Genomic DNA, 23,944 nt, shown 5'->3' with positions numbered 1-23,944 from the left:
AAACAAAAAAAAAACTTTCTGACAGAAGGCGAAGACGCCCCCCCCCCTTTTTTTTCCCCCTCCAGAACAGCAGGGGGCAGTCGAGGCGGGGAGCGGCGCGACCGGGCTTTCTTAAATCCTCTGTAGCGGTTGCGCCTTCGCTGCTCGTCTTCAAAAGGTAGGCAAAGCAACTTGCCGTCTTCGTTTTAGAGTTATATCCAGATATACATTGATGCTTTCATGTGTTTGTTTTGATCGCAAGGGAATAATAGCTTTCTGTTTGTGTGCCAGTCGTCCGTCAGTGGTTCATTGCGAGACGGGGCGCCATTAGCAAGCTAGCTAGCTAGAAGCTAACAGACTCGGCTAGCTCGAGAGTGGCTATTTGAAAATGAAGTAAAATCGAAAACACCCAAGTGATGACCGACTGTCCGTACTGGAGATGTCAGCAGTGGCTTCGCAGTGCGAATGGCGGGTGTTATGCAACGTTTGTATAGTTGGGATATTAAAGATGGGTTGAATGAATGTCAGCCATTTTGGGGAGACAAAGGAGCCATTTACAACTGCAGCTGCCATTTGTCGAAAATGGCAAAACTCCTCCTAAATCCAAGTCTTCATGCTGTCTACACACACACAGATTCAAACAAAAAAAAAAAAACATGGACCGGACGGTTCTCCTTTACTTTTTTTTTTTTTTTTTTCATTCATTTTGCAAACAGAGCGTTTAACATGGTGAAGATATTCATCGGCAATCTGCCCCAAGAGGCAACCGAGGAGGAAATCAAGGCCCTGTTCACGGAGCACGGCACTGTCACAGAATGCTCCATCGTCAAAAACTTCGCCTTCGTCCACATGGACGACCGCAAGGCCGCGACGAAAGCCATCAAGACCCTGCACCTCCACAAGCTCCACGGCTCGGCCATCAACGTGGAGGCCAGCCACGGGAAGAACTACGGCGCCGTCAAGCTGCACGTGGCCAATGTGGACAAGGGAGCCGACGAAGAGCTCCGGGCGTTATTCGAGGAGTACGGCAGGGTCACGGAGTGTGCCATCATCAAGAATTTCGCCTTCGTGCACATGTCCAACTCGGACGAGGCCATGGACGCCATCCAGGGAATTGACAATACCGAATTTCAAGGTAAGCGGCGTGCCTTTCTTTTGATTTGATGGCATCTCCGTTGAACTTGATTGTTATTTTCTTTCTTTCTTTCGTTCTTTCCATCCAGGCAAACGCATCCACGTGCAGATTTCCAAAAGCCGTCCCCGCGAAGAGCAGGAGGAGTACCCTCCTCCCCCGGACGGCGGCGGCTTTTGGCCTCCGCCTTTCCCGGGAAACAGGCCCGAGCCCCCCCCGCCGGGCTTCATGAGAGGTCGCCCCATGCCCCCGGGTTACCCCGCCCCCCCTTTGCCACCCCCTCCCCCCAGACGCGCTCTCTACCCCGAGCGTCCATTCGAGGCCAATCGCGGCGGTTACGGCGTGGTCGATTACTATGAAAAGTACAGAGCCCGTCCTTACGGCATGGGTCCCGGCGGCCCGCCGCCGCCGCCGCCCCCTCCTGGCGTTGCGCGAGACCGACTCATGAACCCGCAGCTCGACCCGTACGAGCATCGACCGCCGCCTCCCCCGCCCCCTCCGTCGGCGTACTTCGGCCGAGACCGCAGCCCCCTGCGCAGAACGCCGAACGCGGCCATTCCTCCGAACGGTAACGGCTACGCCTACGAGCGCTCCCGTATCGCTCCCGTTTCCCCCCGGGTGCCGCCGTTCGGAGTTCCTCGGCCCCGGGACCCCTATGCAGTGCGACTGCCGCCGCCGCCTGCACGCTACGCTTATTAAGCGAGGCCCCCAGCATTCGAAGTTAAGGTGAGACTAGTCGGGAATGGGGAGGAACAACAAAACAAAATAAAGAAATAAAAGAAGCCCAAAATGTAAAGGCGCACTCGGTCCCCCGCGCGCGCAGGCTCGTTTCGTGGAAGGCGTTCGCTTAAACTCTTTGGCCGTGTGTGTCCGGTTTAAACCCTCGACGCAAAAGGACACGGCGCTCCGGGCTCGGCGCCAACACCCTTCACTCTTATTTGCTCTTTTTCAGGATGGTCGTTCGCCTGCGTCGCCTCTCGCCATCATCGGATGTTCGTGACGCTATCCACTTCCTGTCTGTGGCGGAGCGCGTTTATGTTCCCCTGCAATGCAAAGGAACTGAAATTTGCCACGCCCACGTGTTTTGTTTTGTTTTGGTTTTTTTTTCCCCTTTCTGTTTTTTTTTTTTTTTTTTTTACATAAATCCCCACTTGATGGTTTCATTGTGATGTAGACATTTTAATATCTGCAGATAAAAACGTTATTATTTTTTTTAAATTAGCTTCTAATTGGTGACTTTAGGTCTTAGTCGAACCTGTGAGTGTAAATCCCGACGCGTGTGCGGCACCCTGCTCAACCAAAAGCGATACTGTTGACGCGAGCTCTGAAAACTGAACGTGACTAAACTCGACGTGCTCTTCTACTTGCAAAATGATCTGTGCAGTCTTGTGTCGTCAAAATAAACCCTGCGGGGGGACAACAACCGCTAATGGGTGTGGCTCTTAAACCCCACCACCACCCGTCCCCGATGAGCCGTGTCCTCGTTTAAAAAAAAAAAAAAAAAAATGTCGCTCGGGCTTACTCTCCGCAAAACGTAACGAAGCAAAGTAGTCGAGCGAGGCCGCGGCGGGGCCCGGTTTCGTCCCTGGCGGTCGGTCGTGAGCCCGGCGTGCGGGGGAGGGCACGGACCCACCGGCCGGAAAGCGCCAATCCGCAGGTAAGTCCCAGGGATCCGCATCTGCTCTCACTTTTGTCCAGTCTTTGTATTTTCCCTCAAGCACGTCGGGGACCCCAAGAATTGCAGATGCACGACTTGTGTTTTTCTGTTGAAGTCGTCGTCGTCGTCCTAAATTGATTGGATTCACTTTTTCCAAGTATGTTGCATTAGTCATTGATTTTTCACTGATAGGAAATGTGCTTTGTAGTCTTGATCTGCATGAATAAAGCCTTTTTGTACATATGTCTGGATAGAAACGCTTGTAGTTTCTCCCAAATGTTGGAGAGTTTCATTTGGGCAAGACTTGATTTCGTGTCGTTTTTTCTTCGCGACGGCGAGATGCTCGTCAGGTTGACGCCTATACGCCACGCGTCCACAAGGTGGCAGAAGACCGTTCGTGCCTGCTTTTCAATGCAAAGTTCCCAAATATTTTATTCGGCTTCGTGCGTGTACATTTCACGAAGGGCCGCATTTGGAAAGTCAGAAGAACTCGCCGCATTCCTTTTGCCGAGTGCGCTCCAGTGACGTCATCGGCGTCTGATTTGCACGCTGCTCGAGGACCTCACGTGACGCAATTTGACTTAATTGGACGCATTCTTCCAACGCTTCACCTTTGCAGTCGCTGAGCAGCAAAACCCACGTCGCGGTGCGGTCTCCGTGGGCCTCTTGTGTAAGTCCAGTCCGCCAAACGTTCCCGCACCTCGTTTGGATCGGGGGAAGATGAAACTGAAGTTTCTAATCAATTCCACGCCACTTTTTGCGCGCAGATATCGTTACGTGACGGCGGTTCTCACGCGCGGGTCTGCTCGGTAAAATTTCAGCCTTGGCATTAAAAAAAATAATAATAATAACCCGTGAGTTGTTTGTACAAAGATTCCAAATATAAACAGCTATTGGGAAAAGCATTTGCATTTGTTGTCCACGAAACGATTCTTCGTGTGTCGTGTTCCAAAAACTGGTGTCAAACTCGAGGCCCGGGGGCCAGATCGGCCCCGCCGCATCGTTATAGGTGGCGCACAAAGGCAAATCATGTGTGCTCCCTTCCGTGAGTCTTGCTAAAATATCAACTGAAATTTAAAATTTCATGTATAATGAAGATTTTTACGGATTGACAGTCATAACGGCGCTCTGAGGGGAACCGTAATTGCAATGTGGCCCCGTGACAAAAACGACTTTGACAGCCCTGGTCTGGCGTGGAACTCAAACGTCCGGAACCTTTGTCAGTGCTCGATTGTTTTGAAATACTGTATTGATGATGTGAAGAATTGCGAGTAATATGGCTCCTCCACGTTGGTCACAGTTGCTCAGGACCGGCCAACGGCAAAGCCGCCGAGCGGAACCGAGAACTCCACGACGGCCCGATGGCGTTTGAAGCTGCGATCAAGGTAGCAACTGCAGATCACTTGTACTGTGCTGGACTTGAAATGGGACGCAGTGTGTGTGTGTGTGTGGGGGGGGGGGGGGCAACATGTTGTCAAATGTTATCTTTTATTGTGGGGGGGGGGGTACCTTTCCACTGCACGACGTGAACGTGCGTCACCGACCGACAAAGCTGCCACAAGTCTTGTTTGACCACTGCCATCTTTGTCGAAAATGGAGCAAGCGAGCAGTCGGCATCGCGAAGAAAAACCACAGCGACATCCTGTTCGGGGTGGGGGGGGGGGGGGCAGCAGTGAGAAAAGCGTGCGACACGTGAAGCAAGCTTTATTCAGAAAACAACCAAATGCTGTTCGTGCAACGGGTTGGCCTTATTGTTGCTTTCCGTCTTTGAAAAGCAGCCTTAAGAACTGCTGTTATTTGAATTTAGAACATTTTTTTTTTTTTTTTTTAACGGGACTCATATTTTCCAGCGCGAGCAATTCGGGGTTCGTCAACAACTCAGTCCACATGTTGGAGCCGCAGTCCAGCGTAAACGGCGTCCTCCGGGCTCCGAAGTCTCCGCTTGTTGGATTCTCTCTTTTTGAAGTCCAGCGCCACGTACGGCAAAGCGGCGGCGGCGTCTTCGTCCTGGTGGGGTGGGGGGGGGGGGGGGGGGTCAGGCGGCGAAAAGCGCGGGAGGGTGCGCGTCGTCGTTAAAAGACGGAATGCGCCGAACCTCGTCGTCCACGTCGTCTTCCGGGGGGACGCGGCCCTGCGACCTTTGCCCTGTTCACGACAAAGGTGGATTTCAGACCAAAGTTCGGCTTTCTGCCATCTCGATGCCAGAAAGCCGAACTACGTTGAAATGAACGGAGGCGCTCGCGCTCGGCACCCTCGTCCAATCACGCGGGAGCTTTGTTTGTGTTCAATGGCGTGAATGTGAAGAATACCGTCCGAGGGAAGGCGGCGGTTCCTGCGGCCGTTTTTCCAAAGGAGACGCGTCAGGAAGATGTTGAGGACGACGGACGCCAGCAACGACGCGAGCAGACAGTACGTGGACGCCACGTAAACGTGCACCTTTTCCCCTGTGGAAAGACACAAATCCAACAGGGGAAGTGTCCCCCTCCCCGCCCCCACCAGTCCCCCGGGGGATACTTTTTGTCTGAAAAGCGTCCACCTCCGACATCCAGCCTGGTCCCCTTTCCGAACACGATCTCCCCGCAGGAGGCCACGGCGCAGTAGTACGTCCCGGCGTCGGCGACGGCGCGCCTGGAGAGGGTGAAAACGCAAACCGACTCGGTGGTCTCGGCGCAGCCGCTGTTGTTCTCGGTGTGCACGTGGAGCAAGTGAGAGTCTCCCGAGGCCTTCCAGAACCAGTAGACGTGGCTAACTCCGGGGTGCGCGGTGCATTTCAGGTCGGCGGAGCCCCCGGTGGACACCGCGATGGAAGTCGGGCGCTGAAGGACGGTCGGGCGGCCCGATTCTTAAACAGAACCCAAGGCAACCTACTTTGGTACCGCCATTGAAGGCCTGAAACGGATTTGCTTCGTTCCCGAGAAAATGTCGAGCCGGAGTCGCGTGGCGTCCGCGCGCCGACTTCAATTTTGCCTTTGCAACTCGTGAATATTTCGGTGCGCGGAAGGCCGAAGGAGACGACGTACCTCTCACGAGCAAAAAGATTCCGCGGTCGAAGCGCATGACGTTGAGGACGCTCTGCCCGCAGTAGTACTCGGCCGAGTCCGACAGCCGGACGTGGGAAATGTTGAGATGCAAGAAGTTTTCCCCGGGGTGAACGGCCATCCGCCTGCCGACGTCCGCCGCCAGCCGGTGGCCGCGAGAGGTTTGCACGTAGCCGTAGAAGGAGGTCACGATTTGGGGCACGTCGCCCGCAACCTGCTTGTACCAACACACGTATTTGGCGCCGGCGGCGAAGAAGCAAGGGAGGCTCACGTTGTCGCCTGGGCTGGCGAAGAGCACGTCCGCATCTGAAAAAGGCACACGAGCGAGCCAGATTTCTGGAGGGGATAAAAAAAAAAAGGCGACGATGTCACTTACGGGCTCGAAAAAGAGCGAGAAAGAGCGCGCAGAGCTTGAACATGGCGTTCTCCGTCGAGACTGACGACGATGTCTCAAAGAGGGAGTGGGGGGGGGGGGGGGGGGGGGGGGGACAAAAACACGCCTCCTCCAGCCCAAAACTTTGACTTGTTTTGTGTGATTCTTCTTCTCGTTGACCCGGAGGACACTTCAGTCTCACCATCCGTCCGAAATGCCTCCAAGATCTTCAAAGCAGCAGCAGCCGCCGCCGCCGCCGCCGTCGTCGTCGTCGTCGTCGTTTTGTGTCTCCGCGGTTGTTGCTTTCCCCTCCAAATTGAATTTGGTTGACGTGATGTCGGCCACTGGTTTTCAAACTGGGGTCCCCGGACTCCCCAGGGGTCCGTGCGACATAGCTAAAAGGCCCCATCCATTGGAGTCAGGATTACGAGGAAGTCCTTGGAAAATCTCCTCCCTGGACCCTGCAATGTTCAGGACCCGAACCCTGCTTAAAGATGATTCTGTCCACTCGCCGGCCGACGGCGCCGGGACACGAATCGCTCCGACCGCGGCCGTAAAGTTGACCGTGATAAGCTCGTGGGCCGACAGTGACGGAGAGAGTCGCAGTGTGACCCAGATGTGGTCTGACGTGTAGCTGCGAAGGGAAGCGGTGAGGAACCCTTCAAGTGTTCCGCATTTTGCAGCCTCTTCACAGGTCTGAATGGACTTTTTGGAACTTTCCATTTTGAAATTCCATCCATCACTTCTCCGGGTGGGGTCGCAGGGGCAGGAGCTTTAGTAGGGATCGCAAGACTTCCCTTTCTCCGTCCGACTCTTCCGGAGGGATCCCGAAGTGTTCCCAGGGCAGGCGAAAGACGCGGCAGTCCCCCGGGGGGGGGGGGGGACGTGGCCGGAACGCCTCACCAGGGAGGGATCGGAATCGGATGCCCCAGCCACCCACCTCACCTGGCTTCTTCCCAAAGTTGGAACCACACTCACCGAGGACCGGGGGTTGGAATCCCGGCCCCCGCCCGTGTGCAGTTTGCGTGTTCTCCCCGTGCCTGCCTCCGGGCGGGCACTCCGGTTTCCTCCCACGTGTGCCCTGCGATCGGCTGGCAACCAGTTTAAACCGGACACCCCAGATTGAGGATGCAGACCGGCCGACCGGTACGACCGGTACGACCCCCAGGGGGACGGCAGGTTGCAGGGCAGGCCCGCCGAGAAGACCGGGCCGTAGATGCAAGTCAGACCCGGTAGACGGCTGTCGTCGGGCATGTCGACGTGATGCGCGAGGGATCCTTAGTGCATATTCCTCGAATAGGGAGGCCGGCTTCGGTTTTTATTTTATTTTTTTTTTTTTTTTTTCCGGATCAAGGGCGCGAGAACACGACCGTCAACCTCATTTAAAAAAAAAAAAAAAGGCTGCGGTCCGACTTGTCGCCGGGCAGCCCGCACTCAACAAGTGGCGCGAACGCGAATTTTTTGTCCATTCTTGGACGGTTTCCTCCACAGGAAGTTGACCTCTTCGGTCTTAAATGTAACTTCCTGAACCAGGAGAACACCTTTTGGGCCCAGGACCAAAAACATCCAGACGTGTTATTTGACAACAAAAATTGGCTAAACATACAAAATATGACCCTCACGTGGACGGAGTGGCCACGCAGGTGCGCGTGCGCGATTCCCAACATTTACGCGAATCAGTCCGAGGTCAGCAGCGGCAATAATTGGAAGAGGAATTCCACGTCGTCTTTATCGCGGACTTGCTCTGGGGGGGAAAGGACAATCGAAATTGTTTCGGGGGACACAATCGAGCTCAGGAAGTCCCGTCTCGTCCCACCAGAGTGATTTCAACGATAAAAAGGCAACAGAAGCACTCAGACCGGCTCGACCCGTTTGCCGTTTCCTGCGTTTGGATTCACGCCTGCGGTAATCATGAGTTCAGTCATCGTTCAACGTGAAATCGAGTGAGGATATTGGGAAAAAAAAATCACACCCGTCAGTCCCGTTTCATCTTTCGCCCGAAGCACTGACGGCAAACGGCCCGACAGACGAAGACGGAAGTCCACACGAAGGCCACGGCGACCAGAATGAGCAAAAGAGTCACGTCCACGCAAAAGTAGGAGTACCACGGGAGGCCGTGAGCGGCCGGACGCAAATGGGACGCTCCGCCGCGCCTGGCGACGTACTCGATCCAGAAGATCGCCGTCTCCAAAGGGGGCGTCGGCCGATCCCGATGGAGACGAGAGAGTCGGCCCATGTTGTCGCGGTAGGTCGGGTTCTCCAGAATGTCCCGGAGAGCCTCCAGGAAGCCTTCCACGGTGAGCGAATCGACCTCCGCCACCCGGGCCGCCCCGCGCGCCTTCAGCCGCACCAGGTTGTCGAACTGGTCGAAGAGCAGCGGCAGGCCCAGAACCGGAACCCCGTGGTAGATGGCCTCGTACACGCCGTTGGTGCCCCCGTGCGCAACAAACGCCCGGGTCTTGGGGTGTCCCAAGAGATCTCTCTGGGGCAGCCAGTCCACCAGTAGCGTGTTGTTGCCCAAGGAAGAAGGTCTCGGTCCCTTCATCCTCCAGATCACCTTCTGGGGGAGCCGAGCGAAGGCCGCCGCGACGGCCTCGGTGACGTCTCGGGGCAGCGCCGACACCAACGTTCCCAAAGACATCAGCACCACGCCGTGCTCCCCGGAACTCTGCACAAAGGCCTCCAGATCAGCAGGCAAGGCTCGGGCCTCCTCGCACTGGAACCCGCCGACGTAGACCACGTTGGGCACGGTCGGGCGCGGCAGCTCAAAGACAAAATCCGACCTCACTAACCAGATGTCGGCCGCCCGCTCCAAGGTGAGCAAGTCGGTTTGGGGAGGGAAGTGGCGGCGGAACACATCCGAGTAGGCGGAGTTGATGTAAAAGTGGTATTCCACCAGACTGTACAAGTAATGCAACAGGTTCTTGAGCCTTCCCTGAAAGTCCATCCCGTCGTGGAGTTCGCTGCCGGGCACCGGGACGTAGGAGAGCGGGGAGGGGGCCGCGGCAAAGTGAGCGTCTCCGTTATTCATCCAGCGCACGTTGAACACCGTCGGCAACTTGAGGTAACTCCCCAGAAGCACCCCGACCGTCAGGCCCGGGTCGGTCAGCACCAGGTCGAACTGGGCCTCCCGCAGCCTCTTCATGAAAACGGGGTCGTCGAGCATCGCGCCGGCCGCTTCGGCCAGAACTTTGTGGCCCGTTGCCAGGAGCTTTGTGACCAGGCGCCGCTGGGAGAAGGTCCGAAACGGACCGGCGGACCGGCGGCACTCCGCGACGTCCCTGAGGAGTCTGTTGTAAAAGTCCCGTTCGGTGGCGTCCTCCAACATGGTCGCGGTGATGGACGTGTAGAAGGAGGCGTTGGTGGGGATGTACCAGCTGTTGGGGGAGTGCAGCACCGTGACCCGGTGGCCTCGGGAGTGCAGCGCTTTCAGGATCACCGCCATGTTGAGCCAGTGGCTTCCGTCCACCGGCACCGCCAGGATCCTGCTGCTGCGGCAGGGACTCGCCCGCAACCACAGGAGGGCCCAAGCGGCGAGGAGCGCTGCGGCGCGCTTGGCCATTTTCCTGGGAGAAACCATCAGCGGAATACGTGAGACGCGAACGGCGCAACTCGTCTGGATTTCGCATTTGAACGAGACTCCGACGCCTTTGCCTGAATTTGCAATGAAAACCTCGTCACTGATCAAACTGACTTTGAAAAAGCCGATTCTCAATTTGCCGACTCGACTCGCCGCCGCTACTTGGCGGAGTCCGGCTTTGGGGCCGCGTTCTTCCCTTCCCACCGTTTCGCGTGCCCGACTTAAGCCTCAAATCCTCCCCCGAAGCTTTTCCCCCTGATTCAAGTTGGCGAACGCTCACCTCAGCTGCGTTTTGCGGTGTTTCAAATCGGCAAGTTTATCGGCGTGAGTCCCCCGCCCGGAACGGCAGCGCACGACCTTCCTTATCTTGCAGGGTCAAAGTCCGACTTTGACGCGGTTCCGTGACGTAGCGAAAACGCCGCGCGCACAAAGTCGGAGAGAGAGAGCGAGTTCTGGAGGGTGACGAGCGTGACTGCTTCGGGTCAGAAGTGAAGTTTTGGGGGGTTTGGAAGGATCGCAAAATGAACACTTATTTCCAGAAGAGGGAAGAACATATGGTGACCTACAAGAGCGGAGGTAGAAGCACGCAGGTGGATTATATTTTGTGCAGACAATGTAAATCTGAATAAGGTTACTGACTCTAAAGTAGTGGTAGGGGAGAGTGTCGCTCGACACCATAGGATGGTAGTGTGTAGGATGACTCTGGCGGTGGGTAGGAAGATTAAGAAGACAAAAAGGTAGAGCAGAGAACGATGTGGTGCAAGCTGAGAAAGGAAGAATGTTGTGCGGCCTTCCGGAAAGAGGTAAAACAGGCTCTCGATGGACAACCGAAGCTCCCGGAAGACTGGACGACGACAGCCAAGGTAATCAGAGAGAGGCAGGAGAGTACTTGGTGTGTCTTTTGGTAGGAAAGGGGAGAAGGAGACTTGGTGGTGGAACCTTAAAATACAGGGAGTCTTACAAGGAAAGAGATTAGCGAAGATCAAGTGGGATACTGAGAGGACTGAGGAGAGGCGAAAGGAGTACATCGAGATGCGACGTAGGGCAAAGGTAGAGGTAGCAAAGGCTAAACAAGAGGCATATGAAAACATGTACACCAGGTTGGACACGAAAGAAGGCGAAAAGGATCTCTACAGGTTGGCCAGACAGAGGGATAGAGATGGGAAGGATGTGCAGCAGGTAAGGGTGATTAAGGATAGAGATGGAAATGTGTTGACTGGTGCCGGTAGTGTGCTAAATAGATGGAAAGAATACTTTGAGAAGTTGATGAATGAAGAAAATGAGAGAGAAGGAAGAGTTGAAGAGGCAAGTGTGAAGGACCAGGAAGTGCCAATGATTACTAAGGGGGAAGTCAGAAAAGCACTACAAAGGATGAAAAATGGGAAAGGCAGTTGGTCCTGATGACATACCGGTAGAGGTATGGAAGCAATATGGAGAGATGGCTGTGGAGTTTTTGACCAACTTATTTAACAGAATACTAGTGGGCGAAAAGATGCCTGAAGAATGGAGGAAAAGTGTTCTAGTTCCCATTTTTAAGAACAAAGGGGATGTTCAGAGCTGTGGGAATTATAGAGGAATAAAGTTGATGAGCCACACAATGAAGTTATGGGAAAGAGTAGTGGAGGCTAGACTCAGGACAGAAGTAAGTATCTGCGAGCAACAGTATAGTTTCATGCCTCGAAAGAGAACCACAGATGCATTATTTGCCTTGAGGATGCTCGTGGAAAAGTACAGAGAAGGTCAGAAGGAGCTACATTGTGTCTTTGTGGATCTAGAGAAAGCCTATGACAGAGTACCAAGAGAGGAACTGTGGCACTACATGCGTAAGTCTGGTGTGGCAGAGAAGTATGTTAGAATAGTACAGGACATGTATGATGGCAGCAGAACAATGGTGAGGTGTGCCTTAGGTGTGAGAGGAATTTAAGGTGGAGGTGGGACTGCATCAGGGATCAGCTCTGAGCCCCTTGCTGTTTGCGGTGGTCATGGATAGGCTGACAGATGAGGTTAGACTGGAATCCCCTTGGACCATGATGTTCGCAGATAGTGATATGCAGTGAAAGCAGAGAGCATGCAGAGGAACAATTGGAAAGATGGAGACATGCACTGGAAAGGAGAGGAATGAAGATTAGCCGAAGTAAAACAGAATATATGTGCGTGAATGACAAAAGTGGAGGGGGAAGAGTGAGGCTACAGGGAGAAGAGATAGTGAGGGTGGATGACTTCAAATACTTGGGGTCAACAATACAGAGCAATGGAGAGTGTGGTCAGGAAGTGAAGAAATGGGTCCAAGCAGGTTGGAACAGCTGGCGAAAGGTGTCTGGTGTGTTATGTGACAGAAGAGTGTCTGCTAGGATGAAGGGCAAAGTTTACAAAACAGTGGTGAGGCCGGCCATGATGTACGGATTAGAGACGGTGGCACTGAAGAAACAACAGGAAGCTGAACTGGAGGTGGCAGAAATGAAGATGTTGAGGTTCTCGCTCGGAGTGAGCAGGTTGGATAGGATTAGAAATGAGCTCATTAGAGGGACAGCCAAAGCTGGATGTTTTGGAGACAAGATTCGAGAGAGCAGACTTCGATGGTTTGGACATGTTCAGAGGCGAGAGAGTGAGTATATTGGTAGAAGGATGCTGAGGATGGAGCTCCCAGGCAAAAGAGCGAGAGGAAGACCAAAGAGAAGGTTTATGGATGTGGTGAGGGAAGACATGAGGGCGGTTGGCGTGTTGAGAGAGGAAGATGCAGGAGATAGGCTAAGATGGCAAAAGATGACACGCTGTGGCGACCCCTAACGGGACAAGCCGAAAGGAAAAGAAGAAGGAAGGAAGGATCGCAAAAAGTGGAGTCAATCTCTCCCATGAAGTCCAAATATGGCGTTTGACGTGTTGTCAGTGGATCCACGATGCCGACTCGGCGGACTGGAAAATTCCGTCGAATTCCTCCAGGCCTCCGACGCGGCAATCCCGCAGGAAACGTCGAGTCCGCGTCGCAGAGGGAGAAGAGAGTGAGAGAATCGCTGACGTGAGCCTCCAAAGTCCTGATCCCGCTTCAAGGTCGGGGTCGGAAGCCGCTCAGGCTCCGGTTGCGCTCGCTTGACCCGCTCCGGCTTCCTTCCGGCAATTGCGCTGCGCTCATTTTGCGGCCATTTCACAGGATGCTCGGTGTTCATACAAAGCGAGCGCGTCAAAGTCATTTTTTTGCCGTTGTCGTCGCGCTTCCCTCGGAGGGCCGCTACGAACGGGAAACCATCAAATTCCTTGTTCGCCTCATCATGTTCACAAATTTTCGACCGGGTTCTGGAATCGGAACTCAAGGCTAACGGGTTTTTCCACTTATTGTTCATGTTTAGGAACACAAAGCGCATGAATTCCATCATTTAAGAGGTCGCAATTTGAAATTCGACTGTGGACACCCGAGCAGTTGCCTTTGCGGGCCAGGTCAAACCACGAATACGGCCCCCCCCCGGGCCTTGGGTTTGACACCGAATGTTTACGGGGGGACAGGAGAATAAAATTCATGCAGTTTTCATATCCGTTCCAAATGAGAATTTGGAGCTGGTGCTGACTCGTTACTTTGTCCCCCACCGTGACAATGCAAATGGAGCAGGAGGAGTCAAGAAGCAAAATGAAGTGATTTCACCATCGCCCGCCGACTTTTCTTTCGCCACCTTTTTAATCAGCTGCTCGGCCACATTCCAAAAACGGCGACGAACCGGAGACCAGACCAGATGGAACAGATCGAAAGAAAAGGACAGCGTGTCCCAGAATGTACCGGATGTATTCTGCGCCGCAAGGATGAATGACGGCAGGCGTTTTTGGGTTTTTTTTTTTTTTTTTTAATTTTTCAGGACGCCATGTTGACGAACGTGACGGGGTTCCGTCGGGCTTGGATTTCTCGGGCTATTTGGCACCAGGTGCAGGGTCCGCAGCAGCAAGCGTACACGCAGTCGTGGCAAACTGTATCCTGTGGACAAAATGCGCTCGTTCGTGACACGCAAGTGCATGCATCTGCTACGTATTGGTCAAAGATAAGAGTGGGGAGGAAAAGTCCGCACACCCCCGTTCAAATGCCAGCTTTTTGTCATCTTAAAAAAAAAAAAAAAAAAGGCGTAACACCCGTAAATTTTTTTTTTCAAAACATCTTTTCAAGAGGCTGAGATGGTGTGGGTGCAAAAGTGTGCACACCCCCGTCCAACTGGCTGTCCTTCCATGTGTTTGTATATTTTTACTTCAGGGGGAAAAGTCTGAAGATTTTGTGCTGGTGTTTCAAAAAATGTTCCCCATTTCCCTCCGTCTTGTCTAAGGCTTGACTTCCATCTGAAAACAAACAAGCAAGCAAAAAGCCTCTCGGCGATGAGCATTGTCAGGAAAAGAAGTATTTGAACCTCCTGCTATATTGCAAGTTCTCCCACTTCGAAATCATGGAGGGGTCTGAAATTCTGTCCTGTCCTCTGTGAGCGAGATCATCGAAGAAGAAAAAATCCAGAAAACGCAATGTATGATTTTTTTTTTTTTTTTTTTTTTACAAATAAGTATTTGAACACCTGAGAAAACCAATGACAACATTTGTTCCAGTAGCCTTTGTTTGCAACGACAGAGGTCAAACGTTTCCTGTAGTCGTTGACCAGGTTTGCGCACACTGCAGGAGGGATCTTGGCCCGCTCCTTCCACCAGATCTCCTCTAGACCGGACGGAGTTTTCAGCTCCCTCTGGAGACTGGGGATGCCGCGCCAGAACCTTGATCTGCTTCTCCCGGAGCCACTCCTTTGTTTTCCCGGCTGCGCGCTTCGTGCTTTTCAACATTGTCGTGTTGCAAGAATCCAGCCGCGACCCATCTTCAATGCTCTGACTGAGGGGAAAGAGGTTGTTCCCCAAAATCTGACAATACATGGCGGCCGTCATCCTCTCCTCGTCCTGTCCCAGCTGCAGAAAGCATGATGCTCCCACCCCCGTGATTCACAGTAGGGACGGTGTTCTTGGGATGGAACTCATCATTCGGTTCGTGGAATTATGAGCAAAAAGTTCCATTTTGGCCTCATCTGACCACAAAACCTTCTCCCACGACTCCTCTGTATCGTCCAAACGGTCATTGGCAAGGTGAAGACGTGCGCCGGTTTAAGCAGGGGAACCTTCCGTGCCACGCACGATTCCAAACCACGACGTCGCCTCGGAAACTCTTTTCAGGTCATTGACCAGGTCCTGTCGCGTAGTCCTGGGCTGATTCCTCACCTTTCTAAAGATGGTTTTTGACCCCACGTGGGTGGAGCGTCTTCCGTTTTTTTTCGCCAAGCTAATTTACAATTTCTCCGTAGCCCTTTCCAGCCGTGTGGATGGAGTTGGACAATTTTGTCTGTGGTGTCTTTGGTCTTGGCCGTGTTCCAAGTTGGAGTCTTCCCGATCTGATTCAGGATAATACGTGGACGAGCAGGTCACAGAATTCTCGCCGATAGACGGGTGTTCAAATGCTTATAATGCAGCTGTATGGCACAAATACATGGTTTAAAAAAAAAAAAAAAAAAAGAAAAATCACACATTGTGATTTCTGGATTTTTCTTTTTAGATTCTCTCTCTCTCTCTCTCACAGCAGACGTGGACCCACGACCCCTCCGTGATTTCCAAGTGGGAGAACTCGCAATATAGCAGGGGGTTCAAATATTTATTTTCTTCACTGTAAGCTCAACACGGTTGTTGGTTGTTGGCTTTGAACTGGGCCTTTCCACAAAGGGGAAGGAATTGTGAGCGGTTTGGAATGGCGATGAAAAAGATTTCAAGGCAAATCCAATTGCGTTTTCCGGGTTTTCAAGTCAGGTTAATGGTGGGCAGGTTGTCGCAAAAGGCTGGCATTTCAACTTTTTACCCAACCCCCCCCCCCCCCCCCCGTTTTGGAGTAGTTTTGCTCCCTTCTGCTTGCGTACCTGAATGCCGTAGCGCTGGCGTACGGACACCCTGAGGGCGGTGGTCATGGGCGGGACGACCCCGAAGGCGTCCAGCAACGGCAGACAGAGGCACTCGCCGGCGTCGTGCGACGTCTTACACGTGAAGCACGGAAGGCACCAGAAGGCGAAACAGCCTGGCGACAATAGATCGAGGTGACTTTTCTCCGAAAAAGCACCCGGGACGAAGCCGTCACCCCCGGTCTCGCCGCGGTTTGCGCACGGACGGAGAAGCGGACTCACACTGGGGCAGGTCGTCGAAGCAGTCGCAGATGTCCGAGCTCCAGCGGTTGCTGAGGCTGCTCACGGCGGTCACGGTGAAGGCCTTGGGTTGGTTCACGTGCTGCGACATACTTGCGCTCCCTCCCAAAGACTTGGAACACTTCAAGCGGGAACGTGACCCGAGACTTCACCGACACGCGAGATGCAAAGTGGATAAGGGTAACTTACTCGACGCGAGTGGAAGTCAGACGAGCTCCGGCCTGAAGAGACGGCGACGAATGCGCTCGCCCCCGAGGCGCTGCTTCTTTTCTAAGGGAAAACTGGTCGGGCCGGCCCACTCGCTCGCGTGCGACGACCAAATTGGACGGTGTCAAGCGGACCGATTCCCGTGATTAGATGCAAAATATTGATGTGGAAAGACGCACGTTACGCGTCATTGAAATGAGCACCGATGTCTCGATTCGACACCTTTCGGCGAGGATGCCGTCCCCGTTTGCGCCGATGGACGAATCAAAACTAGAATTGCACATCATCGGAAATTGTGGGTTTCTTCTTTTATTTGGGAGTAAAAAAAAAAAAAAACGTCAAAGAGCGCAGCAGTTCTTAGGATCGCCGTCTCGTTTTTATGTCTTTATTTTCATTTGTAAAGAAATGTTTTCGCTAGCCCAAGACACCGAAAGACACCTCGGCGCCGTTTGAGGGGAAAAACTGCGAAATGGGTGACTTGGCTCAGGGAAGGTCAGGTGAGGCCCTGCGGTTCAGAGCGAGTGTGCCCCCCCGCAGGCCAGGCGGTGCCGCGTACTTGTCGGAGGAAAAGATGGCGGCCGAAGAAGACGAGGCGTGGGATTCGGCAGCTCTTCTCTTGAGCTCTGCGGGCATCCGGAGCCAAGATAGCCTCCGTACACGAGTGGGAGGCTCCCCTCCAAAGCCGACGGACTGGCAACGCCTTCCAAATCCGCGCAGATCCGGACGCAAGATTCTCCGCCGATGAGCGGAGCGTCAAGCAAATGAAAGCGGCAGTCCCCGAGCCAAAACTCCCGGCCGGATCCGACAAATCCGTGACCGAAACCGTCGGAGCCGCCTCCGCCGTTCGTGGCGGCGCTCCAACTCTGCAGCGCGGCCGCGGCAAAAGTCCTCCTGCTCATCTCGACGCCCGTTCGCGTTTGCGCTGATTTTTGGATCTTGTTTCATCTCGGATTGCTGGAAACTGAAAAGGGACTTCGAGTTCCCATCAAGCCGAAGTACGTCTCTTGTCACACACCGCAGACAATGATCCAAGTACGAACGCCAAGTCTTCAGACCCCCTTGAATTTTTCAACGTTATATTGCAGACATTTGTGAAAATCCCTCAAGTGTACCCCCCACCCCCCACCCCCCACTCGACACACAACACCCCATTGTTGAAATGTTTGCGGATTTTATGAAAAGAAGAAACGCAGCCATATGAATTCAGATCCTTTTGCTGTGGCGCCGTCCATATTTTCTCGAGATGGTTCTACACCTTCACGGGCGGACACCGACGGTGAGCTGAAGGAGGAGGAGGAGTCCAATTGGGCATTTTTGGACCAGCTGAATGGGCGCTTCGGTGGAAGCTGATGCAAAAAGTCGGGCAGGGGAGAAAGACTTTGACGAATTCCGGTCCACCGTCCGGCGTCTCAGGAGGAGGAAGCGGCCCGCCGTCGACACCGTCGTCAGGACGCTGCGAGTCGGTGTGGAGAATACTCGGAAGACCTTCCTCGATTCTCTGAGCCGGGCTCCCCTCCATCTCTGGGGTCGGTGATGGGCCCGGAGTTCCTAAAGGTTCTGGATGTTGTGGGGGTGTCCCGGTCGAGATGCCTCTGGAGCGGTGGTCCCTGTTCTTGAGAAGGATCCCCCCCCCCCCCCCGGGACAGGGAAGTCCGGGCGCTCCCCCTGTGACCTGACCTCGGATGGCCGGATGAGTTTTCTTAGATTGTTTCCACGTCTTGCCATGAGCCTGTTTATGCTGTTTCCCAGATTTTGGTAGCATTAAAGTAGCGGACGGCCTTAAAGGCAGTTGTTGTTGTTTTTTTTTTTTTTTTTTGGGGGGGGGGGGGTTGTAATGCACAATGCGTCATTTGCTTTGTAGTTGGACACCAGCGCTCGAATCGGGGCTTGCTGACGGACGTTTTGTGCACGCGCTGACCGATGTTTTTACTCATTAACGCCCGAGTACGTGTGGACCTTTTGTACCAGAAGTCAGTGGACCGGATGAGCCCCCCCCCAAGTCAGCATTTAATAGCTGAAGAGTCTTCCATCAATCATCTCCTCCTGGTGACTTGTGACTCCGAGTCTTTCCTTTTGACCACGTCAAGTATTTTCCGTTTATTCAGCGCCTCATTTTGGCGTCAACACGGAGCGTTCCCGCGTGACTCCGCCGACCCAAACAAATCCGCTGCTCGAGTTTCTCGCCCTTCTTCCATTTTGAGTTGTGAACTTGACAAAAAAAAAAAAAAAAAAAAAAAGCAAAATGGAAAGTCTGCAAATCTTCAACCAAACTGTGAGACTTTTGCTCAAACAGATGCAGGGTGGGGGTGGGGTGGGGGGGGGGAAGTGTTCCTACATCACCTGTCGAGCATTTATGACCCAAGTTCTGAACCCCATTCCGATGATTATTAGGATTGCTTTGATTTGAAGTATGGAACATCGTACTACTCATTTGTGGATTGGGACTGTGGACTTGGGGATGGGGGGCTCAGGATGCTCGAAGCGTGTCGCCCATTCCCATTGGGTGGCGTTCGAGTGACGTCACGGGCGCACTTCCGCAGCTCCTCCTCCGGTTCAAGTTCGGAGAATGGAGCGTGCGGGCGTCAGCGGCGCGCTCGGGAGCGAGTGGACCTGAACGCGACCATGCACGGGAGGCTCCTTTCGATGAAGCCGCCCGAGCTGCTCCAGTAAGCAACGACAAGAAGAAGAAGAAGAAGAGGAAGAGGCTCGTTTCTGTTCACCCTTTTGAGGACGAGCTCAGGTAATATTCGCTCGAATGCTGAGCTTTTATTTACGGTCAGCTCGATGTCAGCGGGGCCATTTTCGCTCTGACAAACTTGTTGACGTCATTCAATAGGCCGGAGAGGATGTGCTACATATCATATCAGCGGGGTTTTTGGTGCTGTTGTTGTTTTTGGGCAGCACAAAAGGGTCTCGAGTGTTTGGAGAAAGCTGTCGGATCCGCGCGGTGAATCGGGAGAGCCATTCCGGAAGTGAGGCGCAACAACAGCCGAGCTCGTCTTCCTGGCCTGTGGGGACACCTGGCGGCCGAGACAGGCGTCGCCTCTCCCCCGCCCACATGTACGGCGCTTCTGGAATTCCCGAGCTCATCCCCCCCGCGAGCCCCCCGCGGCAGCCCGGACCCGAGGCCCAGCGCGGCCGAGGCCAAGGCCCCCCCGATGGTCACAACCCCCAGAGGCTCGGCCAAAGGGCCCCCAAGCTGGGTCAGATTGGTCGCTCCAAGAAAGGTGGGACTCCACAAGCCCACAAATGTAACTTTCAAACGAGATAGCGAGGGGGGGGGGTTGGGGGGGAAAGCTCATCTTTTAGCTACGAGCAGTCTTCCAAAAAAAAAAAAAAAACAACAACCCCACATTTTTCCCGTTCATTTTTATTTTTTTTGCTGCTCTCGCCCAATGGCAAACGTCACAGAAAACAAAAAAGATGACGCAAAACTCGTCAGACTGTTGTGAGGCTCTCGGCGCTGCAGATTTGAACACAAGCGCGGGGGGGCGCGTCTGCCCCGCAGTCCTTAGCTTCTGGGTTTGACTCTGGACCTTTTTTTTTTTTTTTTTTTTTTTGTTTCAGTGGACTTGGACGACGAAGTGTTGGACGACATGATGAACAACAACGGCCAGTGTCCCGTGTCCCCCCCCTTGTCCTGAACCGGGAAGCCTCCCCCGGCGTCTTTGTAAAATGCAAGATGTTGACGTCGCCTCATCTCGGACTTGAAACTGGCCCCGCGGGTTGTCGAGCCGGTCGGTGCAGGCTTGCAGTGACGCTTTTGCGGCTCGGAGCCCCCTCGCTTGCCCCCCCCCCCTTTTTTTTTTTTTGTTTTTTTGGTACAACGGCTGCCCCCCCCCCCACCCCCCCCTACCGTCGACACCGGTCGTGTGCTTATTGACCAAATCTCATTGATGACATTTTGTTTGTAAAATGTGAAGAAAAACTGCATGGGCACCCCGGTCGCTAGTTTGTCACGGGCGAAGTTTTTCGGGACGGTTCGACGCGCGGAAGCCGCGGCGCGTCCTCCCCAATGCTGTCGCCTGCGTGCCGAGTGGAGTTGAAGGTTTTGAAAATTCTTTGGCATGTTCCTCAAAGAGCATCTTGACAAGCAGCACCAACTGATTTGAATGACTATTCATATTATTATTATTATGATGATGATGATGATGATGATTACTGTCCTGAGGTGCTGATGCTGGTATAATGTGACTTTTTTTTTTTTTTTTTTCCAATTTTGAAGGGCTTGTAATATTTCATGTATTTTGGCTATTTGATGTGCATGAAAGTGGTCAACCTTTCCATGTGCAAGCGGAGAAATAAAAAGTATCTTTGCAGAGGAAAATGTGTGGAAAAAAAATGGCAACATTCTTTTGAACGCGGCATCATGTGACCCACGGAGAGGCCGCTCCTGTTCACGTGACCTCGTTTGGGGGGGGGGGGTGGACCGCCGTGTTGCATAAAATGTAACAATGCCTTTATTTCTGCGTATGATCCGCTACGATTTGTATTTTAAATATAACAAAAGAGGGGAAAAAAATGGTTGTGCGAAATATGACCTAGAAAGTTGGACGTGTAAAAGTCATCCTATGATTGGCCAAATAAATAGTTTGAAAGGCATCTGAGTGACGACGGAAAGGGCGGCAGGTCAAACGAGCGTCCGCCCCGCTCATAATTACGCAAGCGCGACGACAAGCAGTCATGAAATGCACAAACAACAAAAAGTCCCATTTTTTTTTTTGTTTTTGTTTTTGTTTGTTTTTGCGAAACGTGACAGACATTCAGACATATTCCTTGTTGCCGCTTGCAGGCCCGGAGCGGGAAGGAGCCGCCGACGGGTACTTGGACGCCCGCTTCTTCCGCGGACAAGAGGCGGCCAACGCGGCTCCGCCCAAGACGTCCAGGAGGGAGCCGCCCCACGCGATGAAGATGGCGGCGCCGAACTCGAACCTGCGCCCGTCAAGCGTTGCGGTATGAGGTAAACGCTCGACGTGTGAAAAGGAGCCGAGAAAGGCGAGGCTTACTTGGTGTTGACGGGCGTGTAGGGGTTGTAGAAGGCCCGGATGACGTTGTGCGCGAACCAGGAGCAGGCCACGATGGCGCACAGCCCTGAAAGGAGCCGTCAGACCATGCGTTCAGCTTTGCGCTTGGCCCACGGGTTGGCTCGGAGTCTCGTTTCGGCACGCTTGCTTCCGCCTCCGCCTCCGTACTTTTTGCCGCCCGCGCGGTTCCAAGCGAGCCCTCCCAACTCACCTCCCACCAGCAGGATGATGCCGCCCGTCATGGCCACGCGGGCCTTGCGGAGCTTGTCGTCCCCCCCGCAGGTGGTGCACTTCATGCCCACGCAGGCCACGCCCAGGCCCGCCACCGACACGATGATGCCCACGATCATCAGTGCCCGGGTGGCCTGAAGAGAACCTGGAGAGGATCCAAACGCGTTAGGACGAGGGAGGCGCTCGACCGATCGGGTCGGGTCGCTCTTCCTGGAAAAGGAAACTGTGGCTTACGAGGGCGCGGCGCCACGTTTGGAAATACGACGGGCCCTGCCGCCCCCCGCCCCCGCCCCCGCCCCGGCGAACCTTCCTTTGTCTCCGTCCACCTCCAACCGGTCTGTGCCAGTCCGGCCCGGCCCGCGCAAGACCTCGCCCTCCCGGTGCCGTGGCGGGGTCGCTATTTGTTTGGAAGCGGGGAAGCCCTTCGTGTGCCCGTACCAGCTTCCGTCGAAAGTTTCTGTCGGACGGCGCGTCGTTGAACTTTTTCTGTCATCAAGCAAGCCCAAAGTGTTTTTGTGTCGAAAGGGGGGCCGGGGCTGGTTTGCGCAAAAGCACCTGCACGGTTTTCTCATATGGCCGCTCGAAGCGTATTGATCGGATCGTTCGCGCGCAGCAAAATCCCGCTTTTGACAGCCCCTCTTTGGGCGCGTCCCGTCGTCCGAGCCCACCGCCAAGATAAACGCGCAGCAGTTCGACGGTCTTGACGACGCTTACTGTCAAGCTGCAGGATGGAATCGTAGATCTTGCACTGGAGCTGTCCCGTGCTCTGGAAGGCGCAAGACATCCACAGTCCCTGGTACATGGCCACGGCCGTGATGATGTTGTCCCCGACGTAGGCCGACATCTTCCACTGGGGCAGGACGGTCCCGACGATCAGGCCCGCGACGCCCGTCAGCGACATGAAGAAGCCCAAAAGTTGAACACCGGAGTTGGCCATTTGTCCTTGCCGAAAAGAAACCAGGCCTCTTCTCCAGAACCGATCGCGAGTCCCGCGGTTGCGTGCGAGCGCTGTGCAACGGGCACTTGTGTGTGCTCGGAGGGGTCTTTTTGGGGATGGGCATGCGAGATGTGGGTGTGTGTTGTTGCCGTGCGTGGACTGGCTGCCGGGAAACCTTCCCTCCGAAGCGGCAGGTTGCCTCGACGCCTTCCTTTCTGTCCTCTGCCGTGCTCGGGAGGGATTTCACTTTGTTTGTTTGGCTTTTTTTTTTTTTTTTTTTGCTTTGTTTTTTTTGCAGAGTTTGCCCCCCCCCATGAGTATGTAAAATGCGTAGTGACCCAGATGGAGGAGACCCCCTCACCCACCCCCCCCCCCCCCCACCCCGGCTCCCCACACAGACAATAAACACCTCGGAGCAGATTTACAGCATCCAGCAACAAAGACCCAAAGATATTTCGACCAAAGAAGGACAATTTGGATTTGTAAAGCCCCAAATTGCATCTTCCCTTCGGATAGTCGAGCGCCTCGTTGTCGGCCACGAGTGCGCGCATGTCACAAAGACAGAGGAAGCAAGGGAGGGGCTTTTATCGATCTGTCCGTCACGCAGACGGGGGGCTTTGCGCTGATGCGGCTTGCTTTAGAGCGCCCCGTCGTCTCTGCGTGGAAAAAAAAGCCCAGCTACGACCTGCTCGGATGTATTCCGGCCGCCGGAGACTTTTCTTTTAGTGTCAGCGGTACGGAAACTCGATGGACGAACGGAGAGATTTCTTTTTTATCCCCCCCTACCGGTAGGTGAAGTTCCAATGTCGTTGACCAAACTTTCTTTTGATTTCCTTCAGACCCAAGTGGGCACAAACGGCCCACCGCTTGGGGATCGGTGCGTTTGGCGCCACCAGCTCATTCTCGCTTTCTACTTGACCTCTGACGAGAAATGCCTTATTGTTGCCCTGGGACCCCCCCCCCCCCCCCCCGGATTTGTTGTCTCTTTCCCACCTCTGAGAGGATGACGAAGAGGAGCCGCCGCGGCCAGTCTGGGGCCTAGCAATGTTGTCGCCATTGGTTACCTGATTTATGCGACGGTCTCGGCTCGCAAAAGAAGACAAAAACGCCGCATTGTCCTCCGTAGCCACCCCCTCCCTGCTTTCTTCTTGCGCTTCACGTTTCTTTTCTGTACTCGAGCAGACGAGCACTTACAGCATTGCCCCCCCCCACTCCCCCCCCCCCACATTTTTGCGGCCGCCTCCTGGTCCAAAGTGCACCAGAAGGGGGGCTAATCAAACGAGTGAAGTCCCACAAGTGTCTCTGGAAGTTAGCGAGGCATTAGCGAAAAAGCGCCCACGCACGGCTTTTGCCTGAAAAGCTCAAACGCGACGGCGCCCTTTTCTTCTCGGCCGTTGTTTTGCTCCTTGTGCGGCCGGACTCGTGTGGAGCGGAGAAGCGGCGGAACGGGGGCCGCTGGACTGTGGCGCTGTCCCGCGGTCTCCTTCTCCTTGTCTGGAGATAACGAGGGGCCTTCCTCTCTCTCTCCTGACATGTGGCGTAAATAACACATTTGCAACAATCGCGCGGTCCCGCCGACCTCTCGCTGCATTCCGGCG

At 54.1% G+C, this 23,944-nt stretch overlaps 6 protein-coding genes across 13 annotated transcripts in view; 2 read left to right on the top strand and 4 right to left on the bottom strand.

Moving 5' to 3' along the window:
* Positions 1-73: 73 nt before the first annotated feature.
* Positions 74-3,011, top strand: LOC133494464 (RNA-binding protein 4.1-like). Its single transcript, XM_061808337.1, has 4 exons — positions 74-157; positions 696-1,114; positions 1,203-1,837; positions 2,064-3,011. Exons 2-3 carry the CDS (start codon positions 706-708, stop codon positions 1,808-1,810), a joined length of 1,017 nt encoding a protein of 338 aa, XP_061664321.1. The 5' UTR covers positions 74-157; positions 696-705; the 3' UTR covers positions 1,811-1,837; positions 2,064-3,011.
* Positions 3,012-4,618: 1,607 nt separating this feature from the next.
* LOC133494466 (uncharacterized) lies at positions 4,619-6,282 on the bottom strand. Of its 4 annotated transcripts, none has more exons than XM_061808338.1 (6): positions 6,183-6,282; positions 5,789-6,112; positions 5,283-5,610; positions 5,078-5,212; positions 4,864-4,913; positions 4,619-4,775 (listed from the first exon to the last, which is right to left on the bottom strand). In XM_061808338.1, the coding sequence occupies exons 1-6, from the start codon at positions 6,223-6,225 to the stop codon at positions 4,639-4,641; spliced, it is 1,017 nt and encodes a 338-aa protein (XP_061664322.1). In that variant the 5' UTR covers positions 6,226-6,282; the 3' UTR covers positions 4,619-4,638. The 4 variants fall into 4 exon arrangements, with proteins under 4 accessions (XP_061664322.1, XP_061664323.1, XP_061664325.1 ...); XM_061808339.1 differs by having other exon boundaries at positions 5,305-5,610; XM_061808341.1 differs by having other exon boundaries at positions 5,283-5,396.
* A 1,720-nt stretch (positions 6,283-8,002) lies between these two features.
* ugt5g1 (UDP glucuronosyltransferase 5 family, polypeptide G1) lies at positions 8,003-10,924 on the bottom strand. The gene is made up of 2 exons (XM_061808332.1): positions 10,040-10,924; positions 8,003-9,745 (listed from the first exon to the last, which is right to left on the bottom strand). The coding sequence occupies exon 2, from the start codon at positions 9,739-9,741 to the stop codon at positions 8,155-8,157; it is 1,587 nt and encodes a 528-aa protein (XP_061664316.1). The 5' UTR covers positions 9,742-9,745; positions 10,040-10,924; the 3' UTR covers positions 8,003-8,154.
* A 2,340-nt stretch (positions 10,925-13,264) lies between these two features.
* Positions 13,265-16,205, bottom strand: ponzr4 (plac8 onzin related protein 4). The gene is made up of 4 exons (XM_061808346.1): positions 16,137-16,205; positions 15,930-16,068; positions 15,669-15,823; positions 13,265-13,717 (listed from the first exon to the last, which is right to left on the bottom strand). Exons 2-4 carry the CDS (start codon positions 16,036-16,038, stop codon positions 13,598-13,600), a joined length of 384 nt encoding a protein of 127 aa, XP_061664330.1. The 5' UTR covers positions 16,039-16,068; positions 16,137-16,205; the 3' UTR covers positions 13,265-13,597.
* Positions 16,206-19,998: 3,793 nt separating this feature from the next.
* Positions 19,999-23,902, bottom strand: cldn7a (claudin 7a). 2 transcript variants are annotated; one of them, XM_061808344.1, is made up of 5 exons: positions 23,411-23,902; positions 22,124-22,259; positions 21,390-21,554; positions 21,161-21,245; positions 19,999-21,086 (listed from the first exon to the last, which is right to left on the bottom strand). In XM_061808344.1, the coding sequence occupies exons 2-5, from the start codon at positions 22,251-22,253 to the stop codon at positions 20,918-20,920; spliced, it is 549 nt and encodes a 182-aa protein (XP_061664328.1). In that variant the 5' UTR covers positions 22,254-22,259; positions 23,411-23,902; the 3' UTR covers positions 19,999-20,917. The 2 variants fall into 2 exon arrangements, with proteins under 2 accessions (XP_061664328.1, XP_061664329.1); XM_061808345.1 differs by lacking the exon at positions 23,411-23,902 and having other exon boundaries at positions 22,124-22,611.
* Positions 20,976-23,944, top strand: part of nlgn2a (neuroligin 2a) — a 51,751-nt gene continuing 48,782 nt past the window's right edge. For all 4 annotated transcript variants that reach the window (XM_061808321.1, XM_061808319.1, XM_061808320.1 and 1 more), the window contains exon 1: positions 20,976-21,114. The gene's annotated coding sequence lies outside the window, so the exon portion shown is untranslated. The remainder of the gene's footprint in view (positions 21,115-23,944) is intronic.

This window comes from Syngnathoides biaculeatus, chromosome 21 (genome assembly GCF_019802595.1).
Source record: "Syngnathoides biaculeatus isolate LvHL_M chromosome 21, ASM1980259v1, whole genome shotgun sequence".
NCBI classification, from domain to species: domain Eukaryota; kingdom Metazoa; phylum Chordata; class Actinopteri; order Syngnathiformes; family Syngnathidae; genus Syngnathoides; species Syngnathoides biaculeatus.
This window is presented reverse-complemented; position numbering and strand designations above follow the sequence as displayed.

Coding starts and splice junctions, on each gene's coding strand:
- LOC133494464 (XM_061808337.1), top strand. CDS start 706: ATGGTGAAGATATTCATCGGCAATCTGCCCCAAGAGGCAACCGAGGAG. Junction 1,115..1,202: donor TGACAATACCGAATTTCAAG/GTAAGCGGCGTG, acceptor CTTTCCATCCAG/GCAAACGCATCCACGTGCAG.
- LOC133494466 (XM_061808338.1), bottom strand. CDS start 6,225: ATGTTCAAGCTCTGCGCGCTCTTTCTCGCTCTTTTTCGAGCCC. Junction 5,611..5,788: donor AATCTTTTTGCTCGTGAGAG/GTACGTCGTCTC, acceptor GTTCTGTTTAAG/AATCGGGCCGCCCGACCGTC. Junction 5,213..5,282: donor GGACGCTTTTCAGACAAAAA/GTATCCCCCGGG, acceptor GTCTTTCCACAG/GGGAAAAGGTGCACGTTTAC.
- ugt5g1 (XM_061808332.1), bottom strand. CDS start 9,741: ATGGCCAAGCGCGCCGCAGCGCTCCTCGCCGCTTGGGCCCTCCTGTGG.
- ponzr4 (XM_061808346.1), bottom strand. CDS start 16,038: ATGTCGCAGCACGTGAACCAACCCAAGGCCTTCACCGTGACCGCCGTG. Junction 15,824..15,929: donor CTTCGACGACCTGCCCCAGT/GTGAGTCCGCTT, acceptor TATTGTCGCCAG/GCTGTTTCGCCTTCTGGTGC. Junction 13,718..15,668: donor GCCAGCGCTACGGCATTCAG/GTACGCAAGCAG, acceptor TTTTGTCCACAG/GATACAGTTTGCCACGACTG.
- cldn7a (XM_061808345.1), bottom strand. CDS start 22,346: ATGGCCAACTCCGGTGTTCAACTTTTGGGCTTCTTCATGTCGCTGACG. Junction 21,246..21,389: donor CATCATCCTGCTGGTGGGAG/GTGAGTTGGGAG, acceptor GGCTCCTTTCAG/GGCTGTGCGCCATCGTGGCC. Junction 21,087..21,160: donor TACACGCCCGTCAACACCAA/GTAAGCCTCGCC, acceptor TGACGGGCGCAG/GTTCGAGTTCGGCGCCGCCA.